Below are 25,153 nucleotides of genomic sequence, written 5' to 3'. Positions count from 1 at the left end.
ATACAGATCAACTGGTTTAGAGATTTTAAATGTTTAATTAAGCTAGAATTTTCCTAGGGCTCCAGGCAAAACAATATCATATTGAAATAAATTTCAAACCTGCATAAAGGCGAATTCTTATAGATCCAATCTATTAGAAAACCATGTCGTAAATATTTTTGTGTGTATTATTGATTAGTTATTAATCGAAATACTTTAAAATAGCATCTTCATCGATGTGAAAATCATTGACGTGAGTTTAGGGGGTTTATTTTCACAGTGGTTATACGTAGCGACATATCACCCCCCTTTGCATACACTTAACCTTTCTCTACCACCGTGTCCACTGAATCCTTAAAGGTTATTGGCTACACCAATTGTAATTCCAGATTCCATTCTCCATTCTCTTCTATCACCTGTCTATTTTAATTTGAACCCCAGTCTGGAGACTTCTTCCATTACTTAGTCTTTATATTTTCATTCTTAAATTACTTAGTCCCATACAATTCACGGAGTTTTCCCTGGATAAAAAAAGGCAGTACATTTACCGATCACTCGTGACCTACAAACTGACTTAGTAGTTTTACTTACTTCACAGTTAGTACAACCAAAGCGTGGGTAAACGCATTTTCCCGACTCTCCCTCGAAAAAATTAAATACAAACACAGCCCTTGCAAACAATTTAAATATTTATCGCGCTTCAGTTTGGGATTTGCCTGAATTTCAAACTATAGTAAAATACCTGTGGTCAATTAAATCCATAATAAATCATTTGGTTATTCATTTCACCTTGGATTTACTTACAAAAAGTTATCTAAAAATAACACTGTTTGTAAACAACTTTAACAGTAAGTTCCATCGAGCGAAATTTGTTCTTTTTAGTATACGCAACTTAGATTAAGCGAGGCGCAGCCGAGCTTGGGAAATACGTTTAAGTATCAAAAAGACAATTTTGCTTTGTGTGAGGAAAATCAATTTTTTTTTCTTACCGTGGATATGTCCTTACCTCAAACACTGTTAAAACAGTTAAAAATCGTTACAAATTTAAACCACATAAGTTAAGGTTATACAAAGTCGTCATCAATGTTTACATTTCTATCGGTTACAAACGTAACCAATAAATGTCGTGTGATTAGTATCGTTTGCAAAAGGTGCAAGTAAAATTACGCAGTAATTCTTGCTTTAATTAGTTTTTTATTGATTTTAATTAACAAAACATTTGTTATTTTTTGCAATCCTTCCATCAACTTCCTTGAATTTTTCAAGACAAAGTTAGGAACACCTTCCTCCATGTTCTTTAATCTTTTTAATGTATGCGTTTCAAATAGTTTACTACATGTATAATGCGCCAAAAACTTATTTTGAGGTTAGCGAACCGATGAATTTTCCATATTTTTTGCTGTTTCCTATTTAAAGTTACCCGAAAATGATGATTTTTCGGACAATTTAGAGAACTAGAAACAGCTGATTTCAAGGCAGTATGAAGAAAATTGTATTATATCAGTGACAGTTAAAAGACAGAATATTTATCCATACAACTGCTAGTTACTGTAATTCAAGGATGACGTATTCATTAAACAGATGATTGATGATTGATAAATGACGTATCAGGCCCCTTTTATGCACCTGCTGAACCACGCCCTGCTCCTGCACCCAAGCGAAAGAAATTGGAAACGTGTTCCCATGTGTAGAGAGGCGAGGGGTGGCTCACAGTCCTACCCATTACCTAAACAACAGGAAAATCGTGGTGGAAAGGTTGAAAACAACCGGGTTAGTTGTTTGAGAGGAACGGCTGTAATTAAACACAAATCAACCATCAACAATAATACAATAATTTAGTATATTGAAGTGCTGTTGTATGCCTAACGGTCACGGAGAAAATTCAAAAATAGTGTAATTTATAATTCCTATGGTACTCTTATGGAGAAAATGAAAGTTGTTGTAGTTTACTTGTTTATGGATGTATATTGATAAAATTTGGCAAATTTATTCATTTCATCCTATACTATTGACGTATGGTCAAAAAACACTTTTTACCTTCCCCGTAGCAGCAAACCCAAGGACTCGTTAAATCTAATGTTATTTAAATAGGGAATTAATATGTATTATTTATGGAAATATTTTAGTAAAAATGTAATCAGACAAGTTGAAATTCGCTTAGTATGCAGGATTGCTGCGGCGGGGGTATTTTTCTTTTGCTCTTAACGGTCCAACCAGCTCACATCTCTTAACCCTATAATGGTGTCTTGATTTTTATCACAAATTTAGTGTCTTCGGTCTGTGAGACCGTTATTGATTTGCTTTGGAATTTTTTGTATATAACTATAATCATAAAAGATAAAACTGTTTAAAATTATTACTTATATATATCTATATCCGTACATTTTAAGCGGAGTCAATATTGTCATAGTCCAGTAATCAATCTTTCGTAAATACACAAATACCATTAGCTGCTGCCAAACTAAACAGCTCTGTTACAACCCCACTTGCGACGTTGCCACTTCGAAGGCCACGGCCTGGATGTTAAGGTGGGGCGATGAAGCAGAGCGGATAGGTGGCTAGAGTTCAAAGGCAGCCAGGACGGAAGATGTCTTTCTCCTGATGCCCTAGATGTTGTGATGCACTCTCCTCCGGGGCCCCATCAGGCTACACTGGCCCACTTAACTACACATTTAGCCCATGAGCCAACCCAAAAATTGAAACAATGTTCTTTATTGTAATTACGTTAAACATTTCGTGTCTAGTTTTACGAAATCAGCTCAACCAGATGTAAGGTATTACCTACGTATTTACTGGAGTTTATTATAGAAATAGACATATTTGCACTCAGGTAAAACATTTAGACTACTTCTACATAACTAAACTCAAACGAGAGGATAGACTAATGACTTGATAGACCGATTAGAAAAACTTCAGTCAAGATTTATCAATTACCCAATAATTATGGATGTTCATAGTTTACGCCAGGGTTCTTTGAGGACTGATGATTTCGTCCATATCATATGTGATTTCATACAAAGTTGGACGACATAACGCCGGGCTTTCTAAATTGTTATTTAGGTGAGTGGCAAATGCGACCAATTCGAAATAGTTGCAAACCAAGATGACCGGACTATGAGAATGGGGAAGTGTATTGTAGGATTTATGAGGTGAAAATTGTTTTATCCCATAGTTGACCCTAAAAACTTAAAACTGCAATTTTTCGACAAACCATTTGTGGAACTTATAATTTTGTACATCGAAGCGCAAATGTACGTTTATAACGGCTATTAATAGAATTAAAAAAAACCTGTAAACCCAAAATTAGCATGTTATTTTTATGGAGAATAAGTGATTTTGTTGTATTTTGCTTGTTTATGGATGTATATTAATAAATTAGTCGAATAAATTGTATTCATAATCCAGCTTTTGACGCCTCAATTCAAACACACCTTATAACCTTCCCTGTACCAGCAAACCTAACTCGTTAGACCCCACGTTATTTAAATTGAGAATGGATATGACGTTTTTTCAAGTAAAAATCTAATCATTCAAATGGAAATTCACCTAGTCCGCAGGTTTGCTGTGGTGGGGGCCTTCCACATAGGCTAAATCCTCAATGTGTGTGCTTTTGCCAATCACATGTTTTTCAACTAAGTCTACTGGACACTAAAGATCAACTTCCCTTTCAAAACGTTAAAAATGCCAAGTTTTTCAAGTTGCACAATGTTTCTCAAGTAACTGACTTATACTATTGAATGGAACTGAATCAATCACAAAATTATTTTACCTTAGCAATATAATAGCTATAATAACTCGTCATAGCTAAACCATCGTAGGCATAATTTTTTAATATATGGTATATACTAATCATAAATGCGTTAGCTAATCTCTAGCATATAGGCTGATAAATATTAATTTTTAAAGTTTCATTTAGATAACCAGTTTGCTATCTCTAAGGAATGTTCATACGATAATTCAAAGTTAATTCTTGCTCAAATGTACCACACTCCTTATTATTCTTCTATTGTTTCGCTTGTGTAGACCTCTGTTACTTTTATTACATAGATATGTTTTGTTTACATTTTAATTTGTAATCGCAGTGCAAACTACAATGAGACAGTTAAATGGGAGTATTTGTGTGTGTGAAAACAACTCAACAATGCAATAGGGTGTAACGCGGGGTGTATCACCATGGGAAACCCATTGTCCAAAGGTGAGTTAACCACTTCGATTAGATTCATTATTTTGCTTCATATATATATATATTATTATTAAGGTTATTAAATTGCCTCTGAATATTGCCTCTGTTATTGTTGGCCTATTTGAAGTGAATCAATTGTTTTCAAGATATATTATAACATTAAGAATACAATTTTTTTCTCATGCCATAAAAGTTACAGTTATTTCGGTGTTACACTCAAACTCCGTATTCGGACAATGTCCTAAATGTTTACCCACTTCGTAATATGGAAAGTTTGAAAACCCACGTCGCGGAGTGAGCATTTTATTCGGACATTGGCCAATGCGAAATGCCCAGACCGCGATGTGGGTACAAACTGATTTACTCAAATACCGAAGTCAAAATTTTATTCGGCAATTGAGCAAATCCGAAATGCCCACACGCGATGTGAGCAAAAGTGATTGCCCACGTAGGGTTGTGGATGTTTCTAGTTTGCGCAAACACCGAATAGCCTGTATAAACTGCCGCATACACAAAAATCTACATGACATTCACAATCACTTGGTAAAATTAAATACAGTAGAATGTGTGTTTTAAATTATATTTTGTTTATTGTACGAGTAAATAACATTTTAGAAAAATGTAGGTTAACACCAAATTACCAAAAAGCAAAAATTATAAAATACCCCCACCGCAGCAAACCTGCAGACTAAGCGAATTTCCATTTGCATGATTGGATTTATTCTAAAATATCTCCTTAAAAATATAACTATTGTCTTATTCCCTGTTTAAATAGCATCGGATTAACGAGTAATTAGGTTTGATGCAACAGGGAGTGTAAAAAAGTGTTTTTTTGTAAAATTTTAATATTTTAGTATGAAATAAATCAATTTTCCAAAAATTTTCAAAATATGTACATAAACAAGAAAATTGCAACCGTTTACTTAATCCACGGATGTTGATCCATAAGAATAAAATTGGTACTTTTTATTTACAAATTTTGGAATTTTCCCCGTAACCATTAGGCGCATGATAACGCTTCAATATACTAAATTATTTATTTTTAAGCTCTACAAAATAGTTTGGAAATAAATTGCAAAATTTTATGTTTTCAGTGTCAAAAAAGGGAAAACCCAATTTTTACCCTATAAAACCCCATAAACCCTCGTTCCCATTATCCGATCATGCTGGTTCGTGAACTTCTTCGAAAAAACGTAGGTTAACACGTTTATACCAAATTTCATCAAAATCGGATCAGTTTTGCTCAATTTATCGTGCTAACGGACACACATACATATACATATATGAATTTGAACGCTTTGTGTTTTTGGCCTCTAGTGACCTCAAAACAAAAAAGTAAATCGGCCCCGGTACCAGGTCTTACCACGAGTTCTACGGTAATAGCTTATTCCCTAAATTGAAAATTCTTTCAAATGTCCCTTGCAAATACACAGACATTGAAATACTGTTTGTTCGCTATAACTGCAACCTTAAAACGGAGACACATTTCTTGTAACTTGTATTTTACTTGTTGGCACAAGATGTGCTGCCATTGCATATAGTGCATTTTAAGTATAACATAATACTTCTTACGATTATCTTAAACAGTTCCCTATACATCTGCTAAAACCTTGCTTGGATCCGGTTGACATCATTGCTTCTTTTTTTGCGTACGTTTATTTGATTATCAGGTACATCCACGGTGCATATATATTTATTTAGTTCCACCTTGAAATATTTTGAGCGAATTTCCCATATAGGGGAAAGCTATTACCGTAGGTCTCATAGTAAGGCCTGGATTCGGGACTGATTTACTTTTTCGTTTTGAGATCCCCGTGACCAAAAACACCACTCGTTCAAATTTGTATATATGTGTACTCGTTATGTTATAAATACTGCTATGAGTACAGCATGACTGAAAATATAAATGTACGTTGTGTTATATTTGACGTTTTACATTTCAGGACCTGTCGGGCGGTATGATGATGCAAAGAAAAACAACCTATTTACCCAACAATTTGGGGGAAATAATCCCTCATACTATTCTGAGGCAAACGTAAACAATGTTATACCAGTTAGGTATAGCCACCGGCTGGCAGTAATAAGGTCACTCAACTGTTTTCCTTCAAATAGCCTTTTACCGGTTTATCCTAACACCTGTGAAAATAATCTTAACAGTCCTACATTGAACACTGATATTAAGGTGCTTGAAAACAAATTACTAAAATGTCCTGATCCTCATATTTTAGATTTCACGCAACCACAATTCAAACCTCCAGAAACCCCTGATAAAATAAATCTAGAAATAAATGTTAATCCAAAAACCTATTCAAAAGGTACGGATAAAGATAAGTATACAAGTTATGATTATCATTCCAGACATATAAGTACAAAAGAAATTGAACCCGATAATAGAATCTATGAAATTGACCTATCTCCTTTCAAACGGGATATTGATCAGCCACCTAATACATCAACTCGGATTTTTGAAAAAAAGGAAAATACAGAGTTGGAGCATAATGTAAGTACATTCTTCCAAAACGGCCCCAAAATGGCAATGAAAGGAAGATCTAAAGAAACTAAAGCGGCAAAAAGAAAAAGGGAAGCGGCAGAACTAGCCGCTACTGTTATAAAGAGAGGTAAAGACGAAGATCCCTATATTGATCCAAAAGACATAGATAAGTATGACTGTTCGGACTGGGAAGTACCATATGACGATTTTATGAAAACGTACCTAGGTAGCGGCTCTAGCTCAGATGAAACGGAAGAGAAAAAGGAACCTACCAAAAAGAAGGATAAGGAAACAACAAATATTGAAGAGGATAGTGACTCTGACTCTTTTGAAACACCTTTAAACTTTCGGGATGAAAAAGAAGTGCCAAGAACTGCACAAATGTACAAACCTGGTTCGAAGAAGAAGGCTCAATGGCAAAGAACAGACGGCATCTACGAACCTCAGAGGGGTAAAGGTTCGTTTGGACGCTTCGAAACCTTCATGGCAAAACGAAAAATGGGTCTTAGTAAATCAACTGATCAACGCGACACAAATAAATCTCATCGGCCTGATTTCGATATTATTGACCCCGGTGATGGGGAAGACGATTGGGGAACGCCACGAGTAGTGGAACCTCCGCCAGAGACCGTTGTTGTGCCTTGGGTTCCATATGGCAACAAGCAGGTAGTTTCCGAAGATGGCACTATCACCTACACTAAACCGGATACCGTCTACGAAAAGTTCACTCAAACCAATTTAGGTAAGTAAACTACGTCGTATTTTATAACTAACTATCTATTCATGTTATTTCAAAACTAAAACGTAAAAGTATTTCATGTTTAATCCGAAGGCTTTCTTTCAATTGATCACAACTTAAATCTTTAACTATGAAAATATCATCAAGAGTTTAAAATATTGTTGAAAAAGTATGGAAAGAAATGCTTTGATCAATTACTTGAATAGCAATATTATGTGTACCTTTGGGTTTTACAATCTTTAAAATATGGTTTCATATATCTAGTTGTGTATTAAATATACACATTACTATGTGTGTATTAATAAAATGATACGTATTTAATCAATGGTCAACCTGCTGCTATTATAAATTATTGTACTACACTTGCAATCTTATATATTCAAACAATTTGGTTTTTCTTTTCCGAGTTGGCTCTTCTACCCGACCGATTTTCATGAATAAGGTCTCAAATTTAAGGTATGCACACATTGATTTCACATCAAGCATCGGCATATATTGATCTACTTCCCCACTCGGCTTATGGGCATACATAAACAAAATGTGCTCTCTATGTATTTCTTATGGGACTTAAATTTGGTTTTTCTTTTCCGAGTTCGTTTGGCTCCTCTACCTGACCGATTTTCATGATTGAGGTCTCACATTGAAGGTATGCACGCATAGATTTCACATCAAGCATAAGCATATATTAATCTACAGTACCACTCGGCTAATACGTAAGTGTGCTCCCCATGTATTTCTTAGGCGAACAACCAACATAAACATCATTACAAGGGTTATATGGTTATAAGGGTTATTTTTATAAGGGTTTTATAGGATTAAAAATCAATAGCTCCAGTATTGTTTATGTTACTTTATATGTTAGACTCAAAATAATCAGTAGAGACTTTAATTTGAGCTATTAGTCGTTTGAATCAGTTAAACTCAAAATACTGTATTACTCGTGATTTATTGATGACCTTTTCAACTTCATAATATACAGAACTCTTCTTTAATTTAACAGAATTATTCTGTGTTCGTCGCGTAATATCGTTGACTATTGCTCTGGTAAGATCACCTATCACCCGGTGAGAGCTAGGCTTCTATTCAGCTTAGCAAATGTCAGCTTCCTTCATTTCGAATGTGTGACAGATACACGAATATTATTGCAGAGTAACGATCAGTGTGTTGGTCAGAATGTTGGTCAGTTGATGGCCAGAATTTTGGTCAGAGTGTTGGTCAGAGTGTTGGTCAGAATTTTGGTTAGTTGTTGGTCAGAATGTTGGTCAGAATGTTGGACAGAATGTAGGTCAGATGTTGGTCAGAGTGTTGGTCAGACTGTTGGTCAGTTGTTCGTCAGAATGTTGGTCAGATTGTTTGTCAGAGTGTTAGTCAGAGTGTTGGTCAGTTGTTGGTTAGAGTGTTGGCCAGTTGTTGGTCAGTTGTTCGTCAGAATGTTGGTCAGACTGTTGGTCAGAGTGTTGGTCAGAGTGTTGGTCAGAATGTTAGTCAGTTGTTGGTCAGAGTGTTGGTTCTCATGCATGAGAAATGTTACTTGATGTAGGTTCAGCAAGGAACGTAAAGATGTTGTACAATGTACAGACGTTCATACGTTTTTTCCAGTTTAAGCAATTGTTGATATTGTAGGTAATGTATTACGTGAATCAATGGATGAAGAGGAAATCGATAATTACCTCAAAGAGGAGAAGGAAAGAGAAGAAAGATTACTTAATAACCCTCCAGAATCCAGTTCCGACGATGACGAGAGTACAGACTCTGCACTATACAGAAGTGATGGGTCGGATGATTATGACGTTTCAGGTAAGTAAACAGCTAAAACACATACCTGCCACCATAAACCTCTAGACTAACCGAACTTACATAAGTATGATTGAGGTTAGATTTAAATGTCTCCTAAAAACATGCCAGATTTGTTTTAAATTAAAATAACGCTAGATTTAGAGTTTACGAAGGGTTTCAGCTACAGGAAAGTATAAAAGTTTTGTAAAATTGTTATATCATAGTATGAAGTAAATAGCCTACCTTTAAAAATGTTGATCAAGGTATATCCATAAATAAACAAATCACAATGTTTAACATTTCCCTTCATAAGAATGGCATGGGAAATTTAAATGAGGTCTATATCTCTTTTAATTTGTAAGGAACCTTTAACCGTACAACAACGCCTTATTCGTACCTACCAAAACATGAATTTATGGTTTATTTAAGTTTTTTATAAAATGTTTATTTTACATTTTATTTTTTTATTTTTATAGTCTAAGTGACTACTTTCTGTATTAGCAATTGTTCTTGCAAAAAATTAGATTTTCCCGAATATAATTCGCTTGTGTTGCAAATGCTAAATCGCTGTTTTAAACTAAGGACGCCGCAAACTCTTGAAATGTCCATTTCAATATTCATATCATAAATTGTAGCCACCCTAGGTGTTTAAAGTGACATTTCGCTTACGATTTTGATTTAAGACCTGTATAAAATAATTATCACTTTTTATATAAAGTGTTTATATATTAGATTTAGATCATGTGTAAGAATATATTAAAATTAACTCTAGTATTTTTGTATAGCGGAAGATTTTGATAAAGCTGAAGAGGAAGATAATCGTGTTTATGGAATCCCAACAAACTTTAAACCTTACACGAAAGAATTGGAAGAAGAGGGATATTTATCAGATGCTGGTAAGACAATTTGCGTTTGAATAATTGTCTTAAAGGATGTCCTTAAATGCCTCGACTTTCGTAAATAACTGTCAAATGATTTTAAATAATACACTAAAGCCGGGTTTTCCTAGGCGCGGAGTCGGCCAGCCGAGAGAGGAACACGGAGAGCGGACTCAGCTTGTCTTAGGTAATTTAATGTTACTGTTTTCCTAGCAGCGGAGCGCAATGCCATGTTAATTTCAATTCCGCTCTCCGTTGTCCGCTCTCCGCTGGCCGACTCCTCGTCTAGGAAAACCCAGCTTTAGCAACAATGTATTGCGCATATGAACTATATTATCGTACAATTAAGTGAATAAGCCAATTATTACGTTAAAAGAGGGTTTGATTCAAAACAATTTTGCCTTTTAGATTTACCTAAAGAATTAGAGATTTTGAGATATAATTCTCCACCAAAATGGTTCCTGTTTTTTTATAGTACGGTAAAAAATTACACTTTCTTCAATTCAACATTTTAAGTTCTGTTTGATTTTTTTTTATTAAAATACTAAACCAGCCGATGTTTTACAGACGAAAACCAGACGTTAGAGTTTAGACCAACGGAGAAAAAGGATTTAAAATATTTAGGAGACGTTGTGAAAGCATTTCGGTTTGAAAATCCCAGTAAAGATGACGAACCAATGCATTGTTTTGAATTCAAAAATACAAGTAGTGAACAGCCACCAATAACTAGCAGACCTAAAACTGGTGAAAATGAAGAAATTGTTGAACAGATTGACGATGACGACTACGATGATGATATTGGTAATGAAATCGAAAGCCCTGACGAGTATGACGATGGTGTTGCGAATGCAAATAAGTTGATTAAAGAAAGAGATATATACCTGAAGGAAGAAAAAAGTGAAATGGGAACCCACGGTCTTCCGAGACTACAGCCTAAGAACAATGACGGAAATTATGATTCGCAAGAAAATGTAGATTTTGCTCTAATCTTAGAAGATGGAGAAAGTAATTATGAAGATGACGAGATAGAAGAAGATTATGACGATAATTTAAAAAAAGTAAAACTAGTAAAAAATATAAACGTGAATCCAAAGCTTGAAAAGAAAATAATCAGTTACGACAGTGAAGAAGACGTCGATCCTAGTGATGAATCAGAGACATACGACAGCGAAAAAGATGACTATGAAGATAATGTGAGAGAAGAAGAATACAATGACGGAATTCAACAATTAAATGTAGAAGATTCCTGTCCTGATACAGAAGATGCAGACAAAAAACCATTGGATACAGAAGATGAAGTAGATGCACAGTATGAAAAGTATTTTGGACAAAAAGATCCATTGGAACAGCTTAGATCTGTTGATGCAGATCCTGATTATATTGATCCTAACTTCTTTGACACAAGAAAGGGATCAGATTATGATGAAAACGATGCCAACAACGGTGGTGGTTATGACGGCGGCAATGACTTCACCGTTGGTCTGGATGACGAGGATAGTGATGATAATATAGATATACAGGATGGTTACGGAAGTTTTAGTGATGGGGAAGGAACAGACGACGACGACGATGACGACGACGACGACGACACGTATGATGAATCTGAGTCTGACTATGATCCAAACGTCCCCTCTGATTATGGTGATTTTGGATCTCCTATTACAACTGACGATGAGATTGTCCAAAACTATAATCCCACAGAGCTTTTGAATGAGTTAGAGCTTCAAGGAGATACATTTGACGACTTTCCTTGTAAGTAATCGTATTGTGTTTAACATTCTATTATTATACATATTGTTTTTATATAATATTTTTGTAAGAGTCACTCGCAAATTATCCTTAGTTTGATCGACTTGTTGGATTGTTATAAACTTAGGTTTGGAGCTACATTTTCACAATTGAGAAAAAAACATAAATGTTTAGGTGGGACGAAAGATAACATTTATAACTGTAAGGTTTGTTTCAGATACCTCCTTTTATATACTAGGCTATTAAACCATAATAATATCACCATACAACTGCATAAATCGTCCAAAGTAATTATTATACTTGTAGTATAATTTATTGATTGGATATGGAATGTTGTATGTTAAGGCACGATTGTAATACATCTTTAACAAATTAATTTGCCACTTCTTATACATACGGTTATATTAATTTTGGACTATTCTTTAACCATTTTTTTACGGTGATCAACGTCAACGTATGTAAAGCAAGCCGTTAAATTTTATAATAAATATAATTTCAAAAGCGTTTAATGGCCTTTCCTCCTTAACAAAGGAGGTTTGAGGTTATTATTTTCCGAAGCTATGATACGTACGATAGGACTCTTTATGGTTCTTTATGGTTTTATTTTTCAATCTGTAGACTTGAAGATAGCTACATATCCTATTTGTTTTAAATTAAATATTTAATCTGTTCTATCTATACTCTAATATGAGTTAAGTTTGTGCACAATTATTTGAAATAGCCACTGTTCTGGAGAAATTGGTTGTTCGTTAAAAACTCAAAATTAAATTTTATTATTTTTAACATTAGCCTTATGACTGTCAATTGGACATGCCAGTTATAGTAAAATGAACCGTAGCATATGCCATCGAAGTAATAATAGAGATCGATTGCATATGCTTGTAACAAATAAACTACAGTACAGAAGCAAATTACTAAATACAGTACTAAAGGAAAGGAAATTCCTACGAATACTATTGAGCATTGATTATATAATACACTACACTTGGGGTTTATTTCTCAGCAAAGGGATAATTACCACAGTTTAAAAAAGGCAAAATCTTTTGAGGCAGTCAGATTAACGTGCATTACTAAAATGCTATCGAAAGGGAGTACTACAGATCCAGTCGCGGTCGTAGGAAGTGGTGAAGGAAGTAGTAAAAGCGAGAAGGGCGAAGTGTGGGAACCGTTTGTGGCAGTTAGTTAGAATAACGTATCTCCAATACTAAAATGCTATGGGAAGGGAGGGAAACAGGTCCACAACGTAGGAAGTGGTAAAGGAAGTAGTAAAGGCGAGCAGTGCGGAGTGTAGGAACCATTTGTGGCAGTAAGATATCTGTATCTGTAATACCTAAATGCTATGGGTAGGGAGGGAAACACGTCCACGTAGGAAGTGGTAATTGAAGTAGTATTGGCGAACAGCGTGGAGTGTGGGAACCGTTTATGGCAGTTAGATGTATATGCAATTCTGAAATGCTATGGGAAGGGGGGAAACGGGACCACGACGTAGAAAGTAGTAAGTAGTAAGTAAGTTGTAAGTGGTAAGTAGTGGTAAGTGGTAAGTAGTGGTAAGTGGTAAGTAGTGGTAAGTGGTAAGTAGTAAGTAGGAAGTGAAGGAAGTAGTAATAATGAGCAGTGCAAAGTGTAGGAACCGTTTGTAGTAGTTAGTTAACTGTATCTGCAATCATTAAATGCTATGAGAAGGGAGGAAAACAGGTCCACGACGTAGGTAGTGGTAATGGAAGTGAAAAAGGAGAGCAGTGTGGATTGTGGGAACCGTCTGTGGCAGTTAGATTAATGTATCTGCAATACTAAAATACTATGGAAATGGAGGAAAACAAGTGCACTTGTTTAGTTTATTGCCAACAAGTTTACTTTCAGACGGTCTATTTAGTATAGTATTACATGTTTTAGCAAGTATTTTATAATGTTATTATTAGTGAAGAAAACAAAATTATGTTAAAATAATACATGGGCATATATTATATTTGTTACATTCCAAATACATGTTACACCAACGAGCAACGCTCGGTTCCCTGGTACTGCAATTTATAAAGGACCATTTTGTAGTGTTTTTTCTTGATTGCTCTATAAAACAACTGAATCTGTTTTAATTTCACATTAGAACATATTTCTTTCGTACATTAAATGTGTTTTCTGAGTCATCAGAATCCCTCTTTTTATTCCTTGGATCTTCGAGTTTTTTAAATGTGTGTGAATTTTATACTAGGCGAAAACTAATAAATAACCTTTTTTAATCACAGTCAACTTGATCGCCTAATTGAAATTGAATAAACAGGGTTGTGAGGTACATATTACAACATTTGCATGAGCGTTCATGAGACCGAAACGTTAAGGAGTATCAGTACATCTTATATACAAACAAATTATAGCGAACTTGTGTTGTGTAACTTTCAGCAGCTTGTATTTAATTGATCTAATCTGATGAGTAAAATCATCATACATTGTAAATATTCTCTCTTTATCCCTTATATTCATTATAATTATAATAAGAGACTGTGCAGATTAAAACCCGTTGTTCTGTATTTAATAGACTCGTTGGAGAATGCAAAGTGGGTTGATTTCCCCTACAAACACCCCGGCGACGCCGAGGAGGCAGCCTATGACAGGGGGGAGCCAGGAAAGGAGCTTCCATACTGGTACTTTATCAAGCATCCGGCAGAAGATGATTGTAAGACATATCTTTCATTAAGTAACCATCGTAGTTTTTAAATGTACCATATACATAAGATCTTTTTTCGATCCGTGCTAAACCATCAGGACGATCCGTCCATGATAATTACCATTAGTTTATATGGTGGTTTATTTACCTTCACATTCGTCCCAGTTATCTACGACCATGGTTTTGACGATGATGGTAATTTAGTTAGCAAGCAAGTCGAGAAGTATCTAGTCGTTGTCGGTCGCTTACATGTCGTCAGTCTTAACACATACACAAACATAAACATTAAACATACACAAGTACATTGTTACAATAAAATAGACAAATGGTTCTCGTGGACAGAACACGGGACTGTGACGAACAATAGTTATTTAATTGTACCGTCGCAAAAGCCAGCTGAAGAACCTTCAGGGGCAAAACCCAAAAATTAGTACTTTAGTTTATATTATTTTTTTTTACGCAAAGAAAAAGTCAGTGTGTATCTTAAGATTCCCAAAGGAATCACTAAATCACCCTATAAAACTTTAATTGAATTTATTAAATTCAAAATATGTAATTTAAAGCAAATGGTCAATTCCATACAAACTTATTTTGTGATAAACTGTATCCTCGCTCACTTCATAGATTATTCAAATAACCACCGCTCATTAAGTATTAAATATGTGGTTTGTGACATTCAAAAAGTGTTTATATTATCCATTGATGATTATTTAGCGAAGTTCCAACGTTTTCTCACTTATGTACAAGTCCTGACTTGAGTCAATTTGTAAAACAGTTTTGTAACTGAAATTCGCTCATGAATAAAGCCCTTATTTATTTATTTATTTATTTATTTATTTATTTATTTTATTTATTTATGTGTAACATAACGATTATATAGGTAGGTATTTGAGGGGTTATTGTCCTTGCCTAAGGTCATAGGCCATTGGTTTGACCCTGGCTAAAGAAACCCTCATTACGCATTTATATTCAGATTGAAATATGCACTTCTGAGAGTTAATTGAATTGAACATTCCAATTCAATTGGCTTAATGTTACAATTTTAATATTTCCATATACACCTTTATGTGCTTGTTACAAAGGCAGAGAGAATTATTTTGAATCCGTGAATAATTATCATAACTTGTAATTTGTAGCTCTGATGAACATAAGGGCCAAGCTCGCTGACCAGTACGATCATCAAACTGGACCTTATAACCCTTTCAAAATAAATCCCCCTCCTACACCATTATGGCTGGACGACACATTCGACCTGGTACCAAAAGGGGCTAAAGTTCCAGATGACTTCTTTTATGGCTTCATGAAACCAGATCCTGAAACTATGCACAGTAAGTTTAAAACATTTAACATAAGGACTATCAACTTTAAGCTTAAAATCAGCATAAAGCTATACCTTATAATTTCAATACTGCAATATAGTAATCATTGTCATGTTATGATTGCGACTTACACCAAAAATAGGCCAAATCACAAATGAGCCTCAGGCCTGTGCATAGAATCAAATTAGAAAAGCAAGGGGTGAACAATGTATTGACTAAAGAGTGATCCCGTAGCTATCAAAACATAACAGCAAAAGTCACTGTTTACCGTACTACATAATGGAAGTTGTTGGTTTTTGGATCTATGAGTTATTTATCTAAATATCAACGGAGGGCCCCAGGGGTTTTCATGGAAAATTTTACTCAGACTATTTTACAATTCAACGCTATCTGCATACAGTTTCTTAGTGAAATCAAAATTTGTAAAATCGTTCATATACCGAGTGTACACAAAAGAAGTAAACAACTTTGTTTAAAAATTACTGCGAAGTTTTACTGACTTAGAAAGAGTAACATACACCATCAGAAAAATATAAACCTCAAGTGTTTTCCGATATACTACAAGAGTATTCAACATGTGAACCACTCTTGAGCTTTGTAGACATTTATTATAAATCAAATTCTGACCAAATGTTTTAAAGAATGGCCTCATCAACACTTTGACCTGCAGCAGTAATGCGATGCTTAAGCGTTGAAGAGATTCAACGGCAAAGAAGGTAAAAAACTCTGTACAAAAACCCCACAAGCAAAGCATACTCCCGTAAAGACGAAGATCCCTACCCACCCTCCACGTTGATATCCTCGAAGTGTTTGAAATCAACCTGATCATTAGACATTGCTGGTCTCCCGGAGCTCTTTCCTTTTCCTAAGTAATCTGTGGCCTTGAAGTTTCGATGCCGGTCGTAGACGTAGATTGACTTCCTATTTGTAGGGTCTCTATGATAACTGGTCCAAAAACGATGTTAAACAATGGTATAAGATCGAGTTATTACAACACAAGAAGACTTTTCTTAAATGTATCGACCATTTTAACCAAATCAATAGCCTAAATAAAAATTTTACCACATTATTGGCGTTGTTAACAACAGTCAGCTGTGTGGGGAAAAATTGACGAGTTTTCCAACCCAGTGTACCAACCGCAGCGATGCCGGACTCATAGATTGTGTTAAATTAATGTACAAAGTTGTTTACTTCTTTTATGTACAACCGGTACTATTAATATTCGCAATCTATTTAACAGCAAGACACGTGACGTTCTTCCACGAGCTAGGTAGCTGAGCAGTTATAGTAATCGCCTAGCAATTAAAAGGTCGCCGGATTGAACCTGAGAAAAGTCAGTAGCGTTTTGATGGACCCAGCTTTCTCTGATTATGATCATAGACAAAAAGAATTAAATATAGACAGACAGCCGTGCTGCGGTTACCATGGTTACCATAGGTTCTGGCACACACCACTTGAAGCGCCATGCAGTTACAGCGTACGCGCTACGTAACTACACGGTACACCCAGTGGTGTGTGCCAGAACCTATGGTAACCATGGTAACTGCAGCACGGCTGACAGTAAATGTTAGATTTTTTTGTCTATGTTATGATACATGTCCTACATAATGTTTGATGTTAAAGGCTTTTAGACTGATAGAAAAAACACTAAAATAGAATTGTTTATTTTGTATTTAATTATAACAACAATTTGATGTTTTTGCTCAATCCTTTGTTAGTTGGAAAACCCATAAAAAAAACAATGGGTTTCTATATCATTCTTTGTTTGAATATTGATAAATAATATTGTGTGTTTTAAAGAAGCTTCAAAAATCTACCGGAAAATTATATACTGTAATTCCAAGTTAATACTATTCCTGATTAGTCAACTAATAATTAATTACTTTACAGTAAAACTGTTATTTTACAGAAATGAACCTTGAGGACGATGATGATGATGATGATGGTGGTGGTGAAGGTTATGTGGATGATGATGACGACGGTGGTGTTGACGGAAGATCTTGGAGACCGATGGATCCATATAAAGGTCCAAATAGAACTTGGAAATCATGGCGGAGCCGTCCTGAGGATGACAGTAGAAGACCTGGCAGTGAAAGCATGAACACAGCTCTAAAAGATTTACCTGAAGATCCTACACAGAATCAGAGGATTCCTAAGAAAAATGACCAATGGCAGCATTATAGAGATTGGCTTTTGAGACAGGGTACTAAAACTGCCCCGAAAACTACACAAGAAAGTACAAACACAAAAACTAACTTGTCGAAACCAATAGAATCAATGTCTGAAGGGAGGTTTGCTGGAAAGAGAGTGACAGAAAAACGAGAGGAAAGTTTTCAACCACGTCCACACTATCAAACCTGGTTAACAAAACAAGCGGATATTAAACGTGATGAAAGTAGTGATTTAACTAAAAGAGCGAATAATGGTAAACCTCTTGAAGTACAAAAAACTACTCATAAGCGCTACGAGGAGGCTTATGTAGACGATAAATGGTCAGAGACAAAACACAAGCCATCAGAAAATATGTGGCAACACTATCAAACATGGAAGCAAAAAAATAAAAATAATCCACCCAAACCTCGCTTCAAACCTGATGATAGCTTTGTGTTTTCAAAACCACCAGAAGATGTTGGTAATGACAACCGGTCACGAAAAGATGAAAACTCAATGAAGATCAATAAAAATGAAGCTTTAAATCAAAATACGTCCAACCCCGCAAACTACAGTGGTGAAATCACCAAAGGAATCAATGGCTTTGTCAGGTCAAAGTCTCCCATAGGAAATACTGTTTTTAATCGAGAGGCCAATCCAATAAACAATTGGAATCCGTGGCGAAATCCTCAGAGTGATTTACTTGATTCATCTTCTCCCTCAATACCTCATAAACTGCCATTCTCAGGACAAGGAAATCCAACTAGTGATATATGGGATAGTCATTTAGACTTTGGAAACAAAGTTAAATTAAGTAGTTTCGCTATTGATCAACGAAATTGCAAAGCTGACGATATTTTTGAAGTCAATTTTAACAAGAACAATTTACCCCCGATTAAAAACAAGAACAAAATTACTGGTTTTTATAAGTCTCTAACTCCAAAAATGATAACTACACAAGTTAGAACAAAGACAAAGACAAAGCAAATACAACATTTTGATCAAACTAATCCCGCGGACTCCCTGTTTCATGTACTTAACATTAATGATCCAATAAACTTAAATATAATGAATCAACAAGAAAATAATGGACAATCCTCAACTAACGTATCCAGGTCACTTGAAAAGTTTGCTATTATCCTTCAAGTACCTGAGAATGAAAAGGTCAGTATGATGTCAATGGCATCTTTGAATGGGTCAGAAAATACTAATGATTTTTCTAACGCTGAAATGTGTAAATCCAATGTTAATGAAAACGGAAGTGACGTATTAAAAATTGACGAGAAAGCAGTTCCTTCAGATACAAATAAACCAAAACGAAAATATACCAGAAGAAACCAGAGGGTTATCAATTGCATTCCGGAAACAGCCACCACAAATGATTCTAACAATAGTCAAGTAAAGAAAAAACGAAAGTACACTCGTCGTTCTAAACCAGTCCTCAATCCTGGTGAGTTTGAACAAGCAACGGGTTCAAATACTCATGAAACTCTTATTGAAACAGATGGAAACACTTTTCAAAGCTCTCAAGAAAATATTTATTCTTCAATTAGAAATGAGCCTCTCGATAACATTGTAACAGGGGCTATATCTGATACTTTTGAATCAGCAGTCATAAAGTCTAATACTGATATTAATGCAGTTTCAAATCATGATTCTATCACAGATGAAGCTTTGGACAAACATAGAGAAGAAACATCAAAAGGCTGTGGTGATTTAGATGTTATGAACATTAACCACCAAAAATTTAATTCTTCAGATGAAAATAACGACATAAACCCACTACCAAATAATAATACCTTGGAAGCCAGTGCCTTTTCCCCTGTTATCGAACCTGTTTTCCCCGTAACCAAAAAAGAACCAATGGATCCAAATCGTACTTTACATCACTGGAAGCATTACCAAACATATGTAACTAGAGGCGCAAAGGATGTCCCACAAGAACGAAAACTACAGAGCTTGGAATATAATCATAAACCACAACCGTTTGGTTCGAATTCATCTCAACCTACAGGATTCAGCAGTAAGGTTTATCCTCCTATATATTCAAAACCTCACGGTGATCATTGGAATCATTATACAGCATGGCTTTTAAAGAAGGGAATACAAAAGCTACTTTACAAATCTCCAACCTCACGCCCAGAATCTTTTCCAAAAGCTCCGCCTGATATTTCGAAATTAAGCCGAGAACAATCTACAACAAATGTGTCCAAGAACGTCGATCAACCAGTATCGAAAGGTGAACAAGTCGATACGGATTTTACCAAAGATACTACAGTGGATAATAAGATTGAATACTTACACCAACGTTGGTTAGCATGGCAACAAAACCTAGCATCCAAAATGGTAAACAAGCTAAACAAAATGTTAAAATATTATGAGAACCCGGAAGGAAACATAGATATCGACACAGTTAAGGTCCGAGATATGATTAAGCAACGTGATTACTGGAGAGAAATCCACAGGTGGACATCGCGGAAGGGATTTACACTCTATAATAAAACCCCTCCACAATCCCGCCCTTCTGGTTTAAATCTCGCTCGGTTGCAAACAGACAGCAAGCCCCAGTGGCTAGAAAACAGCACTAAACACAATAGTTACTCCTCCAATAACACAGCGAAACCAATTCGACCGTGGAGAACAAAAAGGTTCCAGGAGTGGGGTTCCCCTGACCCAGATTTATTCGTAGCTCCACCAAAAACATCTATTCTTAAAACTGAAACAACTGAATCTGAAACCCCAATAAATGAAACTGAAAAACTACCAAACGAAGCTGAAAAACCTCCAACTGAAACTAAACGACCAAAGTTTCCTTTTAAATCAGAACCCATTGAAGATCTTGACGACCAAGAAGTCAAGTATTCAACGCATAAGGGATTCTATCGAAATACTGCAGAGAGAATGAGTAAGATCCTATCTTCCAGTGAAAACACACTTAAGGAATATAAAGATAACTTGAGAAATCCCCAAAGTATACAAAACAAAAACTACAAGCCACGACAAAAAACTTCCGAAGGTAAGAATTACATTGATAGGGTAAAAATTAAGTCTGAAACCTCAATATAAAAATGGAAAAAAATACACACGTGGAACAAAAAAAAAGTTCACACGTGCTTACCCAATTACCGACCGGATAACCCCTTTAGGAAACGGTCCTCAAGGAGTCTGACAAAATTCTTAAATAGCAGCAAAGCAGTCGAATTTGGTATACAATTGAAGGTCTCCGTTAGTAAAATGACATCGCCACAAATCCGAACTCAAACGGACAACCAAGTCAAAAATGGGAGCCGTTCAAATATTTCCTTAATCTACCATTTTGAATATTTGAACGGCAGCCAATTTTTGTTTAGCTGATATTTTGAGCTCAAACTTGCGGCATTGTATTCTACTAATACAGGGTGAGTTTTAATTGTCCCCCCCCCGATTTTTTTCTACATTTTTTTCAAATATCAATCCCAGACCACTTCCAAACATTGTTGGGTAGTAAGTACTTCATTTTGACAAGATGGTAATTTCCGCCCGCCATCTTGGATCCGCCATATTGGATGCAAAATATTTTTTTCAAATGTAAAGGTGGGGTTGTGACCCATTATTTCAAACTAGATGTTTACCCTGATTACAATGTCGCAAACCGTTTCTAAAAATCCTGATTCATTCTTAAGTTATGAGGCCTTTTTAAAACTTTATTTTTAGCCCATTTTAACATTGTGCTTGTACAAACTAAGACCATAATCTCAAAATAGTGCTAGATAAAGATAAGTATACACTACCAGTCATTGTTGACCTATTTCCACTTGGTTATGAATGATGTATTTTTTTCGGCCGCCATCTTGGATCCGCCATTTTGAAATGGGATAAATTATTTTCAATATGAAGGGTGTGTTGTGACCAATCATTTTGAACTACTTTTTTAGGCTAAACTCAATGCCGTAATTCATTTTTTGTTATCAAGTATTATTTATGAAACATTGCAATAATTTTGAAAAAAATTTTAATATTTCAAAATCAAAATATGAAAATGAAAAATGGACCATGGGATTGAGTTCAGCTTAAAAAAACTAATCCGAAATTATGGGTCACAACACCCCTTTTATATTTAAAATAATTTATCACATTTCAAAATGGCGGATCCAAGATGGCGGCCGAAAAAAATACATCATTCATAACCAAGTGGAAGTAGGTCAACAATGACTGGTAGTGTATACTTATCTTTATCTAGCACTATTTTGAGATTATGGTCTTAGTTTGTACAAGCACAATGTTAAAATGGGCTAAAAATAAAGTTTTAAAAAGGCCTCATAACTTTAGAATGAATCAAGATTTTTAAAAACGGTTTGCGGCATTGTAATCAAGGTAAAAATCTAGTTCGAAATAATGTGTCACAACCCCACCTTTACATCTGAAAAAAAATATTTTGCATCCAATATGGCGGATCCAAGATGGCGGCGGGAAATGAACACCTTGTCAAAATGAAGTACTTACTACCCAACAATGTTTGGAAGTGGTCTGGGATTGATATTTGAAAAAATGTAGAAAAAAGTTGGGGGGGGGGACAATAAAAACTTACCCTCTACATTTAATGTGATGTTCATATTGGTCTATGCTTACGTTTATGATTTTCATCCGATTTTTAGTGGGCACCTTACAGTGTAATAAGCATTGCAAATTCAAGGAATATTTGAACAGCTGTCATTTTGGATCCATTTTCCGTTTGAGTTCGGGCTTGTGGCATTGTATTTTACTAACGGAGACCTTTAATTTGATACCGAACTCGACCTATGCTGGTATTTAAGAATTTTGTCTGACTTCTTGTGGACCGTCCCCCAAAGGGGTAACCCGGTTGGTAGTTGGGCGGACGAGTGCGTTACTATCACAAGCTCGTGTGAGCTTTGGTATTTTTATATTGTGGTTTAAAAATAAAAGGGGTTCTAGACTTAATTGTTACCCTGTATGTCATATATTCGATTTGCTTGACGAAAGAAGCTAGCAGCTTAAAGTTCCAGTTTTAAGTTTGGGAGAGAAATAATTAATCTATTAATTTTTGTGAATTAGCATACATATACTGTGGTACATACCTTTATTTACATTCGGAGTGGACAGCTCTTTTGGTAGAAAACATTATTACAGTCCCAGTCTTGTTCATGAAATTAACTGCAATGTTAAGGGTTATGAAATATTTTTTTTTATAATTCAATGAGTATAATGTCTCCTAAATGTTATAAAAGTCCACAACATCTTGTTACCAACAGTGCTCATTTAACGGATTTACAATGAGACACTTCAACGACTATCATCTCAAAAACACGAATAATTGTATTTTTTCTGATAACCTACCTAGTGGAGAGTAATGCTTTCTATTCTATTAATAGAGCTTTAGTTTTTATTGGCTCATAAGGTTGTCCATGTTTTCTTAAGAGGTTTGGACGGAAACAAATCCAGGCTGGACTTAAAATGAACACTTTTTTATGAAAGCGTTTACTTGAAAATCTTATAATAGTAAACCTAGAGGCCAGGCCGCCAACCTCTTTTTTAAAAGAAACAAAATAAATGCTCTATTTCATGACTGAAGTCACAGATAAAGCGATTCCAATTCATAATGTGTATACCACTAAACAAAAGACAGAGGTTGCCAGACTTTCGATTAATTTAGTTAATTTCAGTTTTTCTCATGTTTGGTTTATTATGGAATTTGAATTTTTTACATAAACATTTATATGGTGTATTCAATAATTCTTAGAACACGATTTTTTTATTACACTTTGTGTAAATTTTCTTTAGGAAAATTTATTTTATCTTGTTTGTTGTTAGACGAAGGTATGCCAATAGACGATCAACAGCAAGATAAATTTTTAAAGGAAATCAGTGATCTTTTGGGGCAAAACGTCGTATTAGAAGGTAGATCCGGGAAGTCTAAATCAAGATCTGAAAAACGCTTGGAAAGAAAACTTAAAGCCAAGTATCAAGTGGAAAAGAAGGAACGAAAAAATGCCAAAAAGGGTTACGATTTTGTGTTTAAAAAGAAAAAGATCGACTTAAGTGACGATGAAATGAAAGAATTCTCTATAGTACCAGCTACTGAAGAAGATACAAGTGCATCAAGTGAATCAGAGTGAACGCCCATCCATCCATTCATAGTCTATGAACATTTTTTGTAAGAAATCATAAAGCAAGGACTAAGTGAAATGAATGATAAATTAATCTTTGTTGATAATGTGATATGTCTGTAAGAATAATTTAACTACAAGCTATTACTAAAATCAGAATCGAGTCACAAAATGGTCACTGTTTTAAGCTAAGTAGATTTTCACTCAATAGTGTTGTTAGTTTGTACAATATTACTTTTCCTTATAATTGAAATAATTGGAGTAAATTTTATTAGTAAATATTTACTATACACAGACACGTTGCTGAAGGAAACAAAACAAATGTATTGCAAATAAAGTTGAATATCAAAGACAGCTAAAGATGTGTTAAAACCGATTTCACCGTTCTTTACAGCTACGTTAAAAAAAATAATAAGCAATAGAAAAAAATGGCGATTTATGATAAATGTTTAGCTATAAGTAAAATTAAAACTTAACTTTAACAACCATAGTGGAAGCTGGTTTTGGAATCCAAACTGTACTATGCAGTCTATAATAAAGCTACACCGTTTTGAATTGGGATTGGGAGAGGGAGATTAAGTTGAAGATTTTGTAGTTTTTTAGCTTTTAGTCTATTGCTGTATTTCTCATGGTAAGACCTAAACCCAGGATCAATTAGCTTTTTCGTTTTAAAGTTCTCAGAGGCCAAAAACACCATCAGTTCAAATTAATGTAATTTGTGTCTACGTTAGCCAAAAACTCATCATCCTATGTTTATAAAATTGTATATAAACGTGTAAAGTACGTTTAAAGAACGATTTCGTGAGCCAGCATGATTGTACAATGGGAATGGGCTTTTTGGGGGTTTTAAGGGGTAAATATTCCCCCTAAAGCATAAAGTTTAGCAACTTCTTTCTAAACCCTTTTGTAGAGCTTAACAAAATAATTTGAGATAATGGAGCATTTTTTAATGCTTAACGGTTACGGACAACATACAAAACTATAAATTTAAAATTTACATATTATTCATATAGCATATTTAATAATTAAAATTTTTTATTTTTATGTTTTTTTTTGTATATTTTGGTTTTTTTATTTTATACTAACCTATCACAATGCTAAAGAAAAACACTCCTTATAATT

General features: G+C 34.9%; 1 protein-coding gene across 1 annotated transcript; it reads left to right on the top strand.

The window, feature by feature from the left end:
- The first annotated feature begins 6,790 nt into the window (after positions 1 to 6,790).
- Positions 6,791 to 24,435, top strand: LOC128983607 (uncharacterized). The gene is made up of 8 exons (XM_054402967.1): positions 6,791 to 7,395; positions 9,016 to 9,189; positions 9,954 to 10,064; positions 10,614 to 11,798; positions 14,329 to 14,466; positions 15,594 to 15,785; positions 17,686 to 20,943; positions 23,736 to 24,435. Exons 1-8 carry the CDS (start codon positions 6,864 to 6,866, stop codon positions 24,038 to 24,040), a joined length of 5,895 nt encoding a protein of 1,964 aa, XP_054258942.1. The 5' UTR covers positions 6,791 to 6,863; the 3' UTR covers positions 24,041 to 24,435.
- Positions 24,436 to 25,153: the final 718 nt, after the last annotated feature.

The sequence above is a fragment of the Macrosteles quadrilineatus genome, unplaced genomic scaffold (genome assembly GCF_028750875.1).
Source record: "Macrosteles quadrilineatus isolate MER2022 unplaced genomic scaffold, UCM_ALF_1.0 Scaffold_1__1_contigs__length_201487025, whole genome shotgun sequence".
NCBI classification, from domain to species: domain Eukaryota; kingdom Metazoa; phylum Arthropoda; class Insecta; order Hemiptera; family Cicadellidae; genus Macrosteles; species Macrosteles quadrilineatus.
Note: the sequence above shows the minus strand (reverse complement) of the source record. Positions and strands in the feature narration are given on the sequence as shown.

What these genes read in the sequence shown, in the direction of transcription:
- LOC128983607 (XM_054402967.1), top strand. Translation starts at nt 6,864, where the DNA reads ATGAAAACGTACCTAGGTAGCGGCTCTAGCTCAGATGAAACGGAAGAG. An exon ending in GCATCCGGCAGAAGATGATT is followed by an intron (nt 14,467 to 15,593) that starts GTAAGACATATC and finishes TGTAATTTGTAG; the next exon opens with CTCTGATGAACATAAGGGCC. An exon ending in ACGACAAAAAACTTCCGAAG is followed by an intron (nt 20,944 to 23,735) that starts GTAAGAATTACA and finishes GTTTGTTGTTAG; the next exon opens with ACGAAGGTATGCCAATAGAC.